Consider the following 10,901-nt stretch of genomic DNA (forward strand, 5'->3'; position numbering starts at 1 on the left):
GTCGATCAGTTAATACAAATACGTTTTTAATTTTGTTATGGAGTAAACAAAATACATCGAATGGATATGAATTAAATAATTATTTAAAAAATAGTCTGTAGGCGGCCCTTATCTTTGACGTAGCATCATGATAAAAGAAAATTGATACGATCATAATAGGCTCTCATATAAAAGATGACATTTTTCATTCCCGTTCAGTTTTGTATCTTAGACCGTTCCATAAGATCTACTCGCCTGGCTTTTCATTAAATTTTCACATTGTAAGTACTTGTCCCTCCCCCTCTCTTCGAAGTAGCGCGAAAATTCAATTTATTTATCGATCTCGTTTCAGGTAATACTTTTGTATTGACACCCTACAAGGGGAAATATAAGCGCGAAAAATGGATGATATTGAAATCGTCTTAGATACGACGTTTTTCACTTTACATTAACTTCACTTAAGCTACACCTATAACCCAACACGGCTTTTATTCTTTCTTGTATGTATCTAGAATCCTGGATTTTGTTATACATTATATTACTAAAATATTCAATCAGTTCAGTGCTTCAAACTTGGGTATTGTGAAAGTTTTCACTTAAATGAAGTAATTTTATTTTTCTTATACACACTTCTAATCGAATGAAATGTGTGAAACACCTATTTGAAATAGACTTGTATTTAATAGACAAAATAAATATCACATATCGGCTATGATTATGTAGAAATAAAGTATAAATAATATGCCTGTCAGTCATTGGGGAAAATCATATCGAAATCGTTCTATTATTCATTTATAAATTATATTTTTATTTGATTTTAAACTGTTCGAAATCTAAAATTTATTTTGAAGACAGTATTTTGAAAATTGTGTACGATATACAAAAAAATAATAACTAATAGTATCTATACTTACTCTGTTTTCTTCACTAATAATATGTCTTTGTTTTATTTCAGATCAAAAATGGGGGTGCAATCCTTGTTACCACTTTTATTGGTATTGGCGGCTGCTACATTTGCAACAGGTAAGCAAATTCTCTATTTAAAATTATATTGTTTTCGGATCGATTTGATTTTACTCTTATTTGTTTTTGCATAACTATTTATAATGATAATATGACATATCTTGTAATAAAGATTACAAAAAAATCAGATAAAGTTACAATAATAACAATTATCATATATAATATTTATGAATTACATACTTACCTAATCAATATACATATTGAAAATATAGGTTTATATTACGGGTTGTGAATATGAATAATTGAAAATTTATATTATTTACTTGGTAGTCGATGAAAATTAATTTTCAATTTAAAAAATGTATATACATGTCTACACTTTCATAATGTTATAGTATCGTTATTATTAGCGATCTATATGTTCCTTTGTCTTCAAAGTATAAATCTCGATGTAATTTCTATTTGCAGCTGACCAGCCAGCCAGGATAGTCTGCTACTTCAGTAATTGGGCGGTGTACCGTCCAGGCATTGGCAGGTACGGAATCGAAGATATTCCAGTGGACCTCTGTACTCACGTCATCTATTCCTTCATTGGCATCCATGGCACTTCGCAAGAGGTGCTCATCATCGATCCAGAGGTAATTATGCTTAAATAACTTGTCTATTTCATCATATTATTCATTTGTTTATTCATACGACACAGAAAATGTCTTGAACTCCCCAATTTGTAAGACAGTGAACAAGTAATTTGATTTATCAATTCCATTTTTAATTGATTTTAAGTTCAGCTTATTTCAGTTTAACTTAAGTTTAAGTTTACTATATTAATTTATTATTAAATTTTGTAAATAGTGTTCTGACTAGTTTCAGTCCTGTTCATTTCTTTAATGGAGATAAAACCGCCAGAAGACTAATATCTCTGATGTCTAATTGCTCATTAAATCTGACATCTATGCAGTTCCTTCAGCCGAGAGAATTACTTATTTGAATGTGTCTATCTGCATTTCAGTTGGACGTTCAGCAGAATGGATTCTCAAACTTCACAGCGCTGAGGACAAAGTACCCTCACATCCAGCTAGAAATCGCCGTCGGAGGATGGGCGGAAGGTGGAGAGAAATATTCCCATATGGTCGCTGAAAAATCGAGGAGAACCACATTTATCAACAGCATCGTCGGTGCGTATTCAATTGTTAATAATTATTCACACTAAATTATGTGAGGCAACGGCTTGAAAACTCAGGTATACAAGTGAAAATTAGGCGCGGAGTATAGGAATTAATTATTATAAATAATATTAACAACCTAAACTTTGGATTTCAAGCTATTCATCCATACGATTCAAAATTCCTTTTATGCATATAGTATTTTTCGTAATTTTTGATTTGGCCTTTTGCTACACGCATTACCAATATTTATTGACATGTTGCCATTATTAATTATTATTGTCTTTAATAGTTATTACTATTACATATTATATATCATAGTTATTAAGTTAAAATCCGAAGTTAAAAACGAAGAATTATACGAGTAAAGAATAATGATTTTTACAGCATTCATGAACAAATACAAGTTCGACGGTTTCGATCTTGATTGGGAGTACCCCGGAGCAGCAGACAGAGGAGGCTCGTTCGGAGACAAGAACATGTTCTTCTACTTCGTCGAAGAGTTGAGGAGGGCTTTCACCAGGGAAGGAAAGGGATGGGAGATCACCATGGCTGTGCCACTTGCCAAATTCAGACTGCAAGAAGGATATCATGTTCCAGAACTTTGCGAGTAAGTTATATGAAAGTACTATTATCTGAAAAAGGTTGCGTTAATTTTAAATCATTATCCATGAAAGTAAAGTTAATGCGCACTGTTGTTGTAATATAATTACATAAATGATAAAATGATTTGCTGACTCAAACTCGATCCTTATCAGTGGTACTTAAATTGAAGTGTATCTCGGAAACAAACGAACGTATTTGTTGATTGCTAAAAGTGGGAGGTATGCATGGTGTGATACTGATTCAACAATTAAGAGTACCTAACACAACGTGGCATACGAATGTGTATGTTAGGCACAACGTAGAAAGGTCACACAAGATAATAATGGATATGAAAGCAATCAACGGAATATAATGATGGGATAGCAATAGGTTTGATATGTCACTCGTAGGATGGATAATCGTTTGACAAATGCAATCATTATGGGATAGTCACGAGGCACTAATCTGCTATAAGCCCGTTGGATCAACAAACTGATTAAGACAGAAAAGAATGAAGGGAACTATGGGCAATGAATCGACCCATAATGATGATAATTACATAAATGAAATATCCTTTTTTTCAGTCTGCTCGATGCTATCCACGTGATGTCATATGACTTGAGAGGAAACTGGGCAGGATTCGCTGATGTTCACAGTCCACTCTATAAGAGACCCCATGACCAATGGGCATACGAAACACTCAATGTGGTAAATAAAAATCAGTTACTCTATTTTTGATAGTAAATAATGAATTAAACATCTCAATATGTATACAACTATTACAGTCATAATATCAGGTTGTATGCCAGTGAATTATTTATTGTGTTATTGGTTATATAGATCAGGCACACATCCTAGTTCAAATCCTACTGGGTGTCGTATTTTATTCAAAAAGATTTTTTCTAGTGGTTACATATTTCACATAAGTATTTTCAGATTATATAAAAGAATGTTACATTTTTAAATCGTATGAATTATTCGTTGAATAAAAAAATCGGTATGTGTACTTACTTATGTACGCGCGTTAGAAGTTATACTTCTTTGGCGTAACAAAACTTGTGATAAACTAGATTCTTCGGCTAGCTCTTAATTATCTTGTTAAATTACACACTCAAGAAAAAAGACCGCTTATTGGAACGCCGTTGATTTATTTCTATACACTTTAACTTATATTACTAAATTATATAATTATTTATCGTTGTTTTTATTTTTAAAGTAAACTGCCACTATGACGTTAAATAGTTTGTTTACGTAAGGAATTGCAAATGGCCGACAATAATAAATTCGCTGCCTAGCAACGGAACAATTCTAAACTATAATATTATACTGTATAATCGTCACTATTGCAGTATCATTCTGTGGCGTAATAGTTGCGCGTTCGGCTGATAACTGAACAATCGTTGGTTCGAATCCAACCGGGTGTGTTTTTTTGTGTGAAAAAATAAATTATCTGTTACATGTCACACGCCAAAAATACACTCTGATCTGATTTTCCAAACGCGTCTAAAGAAGTATAACTTAAAAATATAGTTTATGTTACTTTTGTCATTATAGTACATCTTGTGTGTATTATGATACATGCTGCTTATTAAAAAAAATCTTGTTATTACAGACTTTTGGACCAGATTCAAAGAGATATAGATAATCACATTATCATGACATCGCGATCAATATATTGATATTCGCAAGAATTTTTAATAAATTAAGAATTCAATCACGGTTGATGAGAATCGTCCTCATCTATGCGATGTTATATTTACTACGTATTTGATTTCACTTTTTCTGAGTTGGCAATCGTACTCATCGATTCAATTAGGAAAGATTTTTTTTCACCATATTCGATCCTGAGAAGATCATAAATGGGCCTCCACAGAGAGATTTTTCTTGCCTTACGTTAACTTTCTGATTTATTATTACCCATATAAAGTCAGCTTTTTGGAAAAGTAAACGAAAAAAAGTAATATCGTAAACACTAAAAAATGAGAATTTCTTCAAAGACTGCGTATTCATTTGTGTTTAGAATGATGGTCTCCGACTGTGGGAGAACATGGGCTGCGCAGCTGACAAACTGGTCGTCGGAATCCCCTTCTACGGACGCTCTTTCACCCTGTCTGCGGGAAACACCAACTACGAGCTCGGAACTTACATCAATAAGGAGGCTGGCGGCGGAGATCCAGCACCTTTCACCAACGCTACTGGATTCTGGTCATACTATGAGGTGAAAAAAAACTCATTCCTATCAACGTAATGTTTAATAGTAGTACAACCATCTCCTCATCACGTAGCCCTGCAGGGTTGACTTGTCAAGGGGTGTTGGACGCTGGTCAAAAATAAGTATGTATTGCAATCCTTGCTTGATCAATCCTTTGATGCTGGCGTCTGACATAAGGATACATTCTATCACTTTTTTATGGACGATCAATGATAAACTTTGCAATGACAATGTATTTAAAAAAAATGTGTGGAGATAAACTATACATCCCGGTGGCGAAAGGTGGAGGTAGGCTGTTAAGATCCGACATAAATAATGGATACTGAACTATCTCAGCCATATGTATTTATTTTCATTTAATAATAATAATAAATAACAGTCAAAAACTAGTCTTATATCTATAAAATATCTAAAAATAAATCATACATATGTAATTTTGGATATTTTATAAATAGAAAAATATTTTTAACGATTATGGTTTGGTCCAGACAGGGGTTAATGAATATAAAAACGCTAACCAATACCAGCTGTAATATAATGTATTCTTAATTCAACGAAAACAAACAAGTATGACTGAGAAAGTGTGCACTATTTTTATCAGATCGCCCATAGCATACCGAAACTATTATGGCTTGTCTTAGGCAGGGTATAATAGATTTTTAAAAATTTAGTTCAATAAAAACAAATACGTATGACTGACAAAGTTTAGTGTGCGATCTTTATGTCGGTTCTTAACAGCCTACCTCTGCCCTTCGCCACTGATACGTCCGTGTTATTTAGACCTTTTCTTATTTAGTTGAAGTTCCTGAGTTACTTTAAACATTGGAGATAATTATTGCTTACTTGTAAAAATATTTTTATATATTGAATATAAAAGATAATATAGCGACATGTTTTTTCAGTGTTTATTTGAAATAACATGAATAAGAAGGGACTAATTGAATGTTAAAGCCATTTTAATTGACAAGAAGTATTTCAAACTGATTTTATTTGAAAGGTCTAAAAGATACTTTTATATTTCTTTAGATCTGTATGGAGATTCAAAAGGAAAATAACGGATGGACTGAACGGTGGGACGATATTGGAAAATGTCCATTCGCATACAAAGGTAAATATATAACTAAATAATGTAATACAACTCATTAATAATATAACCATATTAGTTTATTGCACAATTAGTGTGTACTTGAATTAATTTGTATTAAAACATTTGTTTAATATTTCAAATATCCAATTCACTGAATAATCCGAACCATTACATCAATAATATAATAATTAGTTAAGTAAACAAATAAATTTATGCTAGCTAGTTAATTCAGATAGAATTTACTTGTTCCATTTCAATATTTAATTCTACATATTTTATATCGACTAAAATTTTTTTTTTCGGAAAGTGATTATTATAAATTGCCTAATGTCTAGATATAACTTGTCGTAACGATATTGTAACGATTGATTCAGGAACACAATGGGTCGGTTATGAGAACCCCAAGAGTGTGCAGATCAAGATGGACTGGCTGAAGACTAAGGGCTACCTGGGAGCCATGACATGGGCCATCGACATGGATGACTTCAGAGGCGTCTGCGGAGCAGTCAACCCCCTTATGAAGATCATGCACGACTCCATGTCTACCTACATGGTGCCAACCCCTACTGGAACTACCACTCCTAGGGTAATTAAAGCATTATTATTTTGTATATAATAACTAACTCTAAAAATATTTCTATTGATGTGTTAACATATTAGTTCGTCTGGAGTGATCTCGGGTTTTTGACTGCACAAGGGGTTATGAGTTATCCAAATAAGTATTGTGAAAATTTATTCTTCATTTTTGATACATTGATTAAAATATTAGTGAGTTGTAAAATAACCTGAAATTAAATGAGTAGATAATATTTAATGATTGAATTGGTTAACTTCCCAGTGAACTGTTTTGTATATCAGTATGATAAAGCTTATTAATATGTATTTAGAAGTTGTGATTGGATTATTGATATCAAACTCTTTTTATTATTTTGCAGCCTGAATGGGATCGCCCACCAACCACTCCTCCAGATCCAAATGAAGGACCCCTTCCTTCCACCACTTCCATGCCCACGAAGCCTACTCAACAATCCACCACGTCGAAGCCAGATAGTAGCACTACACAGTCACCAACAACGCCGACGACAACTACTACTACAGAGGTGAGTCAAATCTCTTCATTAGTTTATTAGCTTAGTAAATTGAATCTTAATCACATAATGGAATTATGGTTTATTGAAGACTGAACATAGATATTGTGATTTAAGAATGTAGCATTCTTTGTTGTAGAAATTAGAAATACCTAGAATCTTTTTAGACCGATTGGGAGTGCCGGGTAAGGGCCCATAATATTATTATTATTCATAGTTCTAATAATGTGTTTCTGCTATAACTCAAGCACTAGGCCGTCGAAATACTTAAAGATATTGAGCCATTTTTACCATAGATTATTTCGAAGAATTACCTAACTTATGTTGTTCACCAGGAGTGTGAGATGACCTTTCCTTGAAGGGATTCTGTTTAAAAAAAGACACACCATAACTAAGTACTTTTTGAGATATATTATCAACTTAGGGTTTCGCAACTAATTGAATCTTAGTGGACAGCTGCTATTAATTGAGGTAGTAAGGTTTGCAGTGTTGCAGGGCGATAGCTCTTATATAAACTAAAATATTTACATAGTATTAATAATATATTATAACCTTTCGATAAGTGAAGTTAAGCAAAATGTATACTAAAGCTGAGCATTAAATACTTACATGATATTATTATTATATAGTGCTTTTTATTTTTGAGGATGCTAAGCATCCACAGCATTTATTGACCGCACGCCACTGGTACTCATTATTGATACAAACTCTGTGCGGATCTCCAATTTAGGAAATTGAAATTAAATATGTTTAAATATGTATCTGTTTTTGATATTGTTAAATAATTTTCATTGTTTTTCTATTCCAGGCAAATCCCGGAGGCAACGAGGTTGAGTGTACTGGCACAAATGACTTCATTCCTCACGAGTCTTGCGAAAAGGTATTGTACCTATTATTTACACTATAAATACTCCTCTAAAGTAGTAGATACGTGTTATTTATTCTGTGGAACAAAAATATTAATTGACATGTATTTTTTTTGCATTTGGGGTAAAAAAAAAATGGGTAAAAGTGGGCTAGAAAAATCTATATTGATTGTGACAGAATTATAAGAAATGTGGAGTAGTTTATGGGATATTAACGACTATGAATGTACCTATGTGTCCTCGATATGAAGCTATTAAGATAAATTGTCATTTTTATTAATTAACGACGGTGAAATTTTTGTTTAGACATTCATTGATATCTTGCGGTAAATCAAACAATAAATGAATATATTTAACACAGCCCAAAATTTCGCGATCTAAGCCATATCTAAGCATCCAGTCCACGGGGTAGCAATATACAAAATTCATTTACCATAATGAAAATGTTTTCATTTGCAGTACTGGAGGTGCGTCAACGGCCAAGCTGTGCTGTTCTCGTGCAGACCAGGAACCGTCTTCAACACCCAGACCCAAGTCTGCGACTGGCCAGAAAACTCTGACAGGCCAGAGTGCAGAAACCAATAGTTTACTACCGCCGAGTGAAATACATTACTATCGTTCCATTTATCCACCTATTTCATTTTATCGATAGACTTAGATAGAAAATAATAATTTATATTTTACTAATTGATTTTTTTTCTTTTTCAAATTAACAATTTTATTTTTAATATTGTGTATAAGGTATATTTGGTAATTGAAAATTCAATAGAAAAATATTAAACAATACAATTCTATCTAGAAATATATTATAATAATGATTGTCTGGAATTAAAAAAAAATGTATATTATGTATTGATTAGTATACTATACACAAGTGCCATTTATGTAATTATTGTATTGTTAACAATGTTTTCTGTTACGGTCTAGTTCTATAATTGAACATGATTTTTTTGTTTGTGATAATTTATCATACCTATATTATATGAATATAGGCAGTGATAATTCATGTTTTGAAATAAAATTATGAAGAAAAAATATTATTTGTTTCATTTTTAATTCTTATTTTTAATAGTAAAAGGTCTACAACAGGTAAAAATATCGCACAACTTTGAGCATATATTTGCATAACTTTGGCAAAGAATGTGTACTGAATGATAAGTATAATAAGTTAAAATTATTGGCATTTTATTCTGATTATTCAAAAGTATATTTTCATCATTTGACTATTATTTAGAATTAATAAAAGTTTTAAAAGAGATCTGTTAAGAAATACCGATATAAAATATTCTGGAGGGTTAGACATCAGATCTTAGAGCTAACTATATAGGTAAATCCATGAAATTGTCATCAAATATGTAATAGGTAATATCTATTTTTACAACGTTTTTATTAGCTCGTATTCTTGTTTGTCCGGTGGTTGTTTGTCCAGTACAAATCTTGCAATCGATTTTTAACTAACTTCCCGACTAGCTAGACATTTGAAACTTTTAGAATATATCAGAACACGATGCCAATGCATTCTTTTAATACCTTTAGCCATCTTTAAGCAGAATTGAATTCATTTTCAGTTAATTCTGTTTTGTATGGAAAGTTATTTCAGAAAAATCCGTAAAAAGTAAAAGAGTATTATTGGTTGCTAAGGGGGTGGTCCTAGCAACAAAATTATTAATATATACGTGCGTTACCATGGAAATCAAAATGAAATGTCAAAATGACATTTCGGTATTCTATATTAATTTGTTTGTTTGTTTTTTAGTTACTTAATATCAAGTACAAGTTTGAGCATAAAAATTCAACAGAAAATTTGAAAACGTTGTATATAAAAAGTTCTTTTTATCTTTTAATTATTTATTTTGTGCACACATTATTTCGTAGACATCAAATTTAATTATTGATATACAATTTAGACATTGTCCGGTAATTAGTTTGAAAACACTTATACGACAGAAATTTAATAGAAATCATTAAATATGTACGTAGACAGTAGGGAAGTATTGAAGCCGTATAGAATTTTCATTGTATTTATGGTAGTACTTTATTTATATTTGTTTTGAATCAATATCTAGTTCTGTAATTCAATTAGTGGAATGTTGTTTTCAAATAAATAATGTACCAATCTCATATAAATACTTCTTATTTTTAAAGTTAGTGAAAATTGCCGCTTCGACAAAATGTTGATTCTGTTTTTATAGTGAATATAAAGATAAAGGAACGTTTCCTAGTGTTTTTGAAGTTTAGAAAGTATCCACAGATTTGAAATGGGAACAATAGCTATTTTTATTCACGTGTATTATTATAATGAAGCTCTACCAAGAAAACGTCTTTTTCTTATTGTGCCATCCCCTAGCGGAGGTCGGCCACCATCAAGGCGATCTTATCTTTGTCGTCTGCTACCCGGAACAGTTCAGTGGAGCTGCACTCGTACCAATCATGGAGGTTCTTAAGCCACGAAATGCGGCGCCGTCCTCTGCTACGCTTCCCATTGATCTTTCCTTGAATGACAAGTTGGGGAATGCTGCATTTTTGTGCTCTCATAATGTGGCCGAGGTACTGTAGTTTCCTGGTTTTTATACTACGTAGAACTTCTCGGCCCTTCCCCATTCGATTGAGAACTTCAACATTTGTCACCTGGTCAGTCCAAGGAATTTTTGAGGATGCGCCTATACAGCCACGTCTCGAAAGCTTCAAGTCTCCGTGACATCTCTTGGTTTATAGTCAATACTTCCATACCATAGAAGAAAACGTCAGTTCGATTAATTAGTAATCATTGGTTTCACGACTATCTGTTTTCTTGGATACACCTCACAAAGAAAATAAATTTAAGTAACCAACGACTTATCGTTTGGTGTTATTTTAACCGAGCTGAAAAATAATTTAATAAGTGTATTAAAACATTAAAAAAGTATAACTTTTCCGAGGCAAATAATCCGAAATAATTCAGGCAGAGCCGTGCTCAGT

The 10,901-nt window shown here is 32.3% G+C and overlaps 1 protein-coding gene across 1 annotated transcript; it reads left to right on the forward strand.

Annotated features, from left to right (window-relative positions):
- Positions 1–208: 208 nt before the first annotated feature.
- Positions 209–8,969, forward strand: Cht5 (Chitinase 5). The gene is made up of 12 exons (XM_085957259.1): positions 209–260; positions 935–1,002; positions 1,411–1,580; positions 1,952–2,117; positions 2,493–2,715; positions 3,275–3,398; positions 4,711–4,908; positions 5,929–6,010; positions 6,364–6,575; positions 6,925–7,089; positions 7,886–7,957; positions 8,403–8,969. Exons 2-12 carry the CDS (start codon positions 942–944, stop codon positions 8,526–8,528), a joined length of 1,599 nt encoding a protein of 532 aa, XP_085813385.1. The 5' UTR covers positions 209–260; positions 935–941; the 3' UTR covers positions 8,529–8,969.
- Positions 8,970–10,901: the final 1,932 nt, after the last annotated feature.

The sequence above is a fragment of the Rhyacophila brunnea genome, unplaced genomic scaffold (genome assembly GCF_057557595.1).
Source record: "Rhyacophila brunnea isolate RB1 unplaced genomic scaffold, BYU_Rbru_1.0 scaffold_6, whole genome shotgun sequence".
In the NCBI taxonomy this organism is placed as follows: Eukaryota; Metazoa; Arthropoda; class Insecta; order Trichoptera; family Rhyacophilidae; genus Rhyacophila; species Rhyacophila brunnea.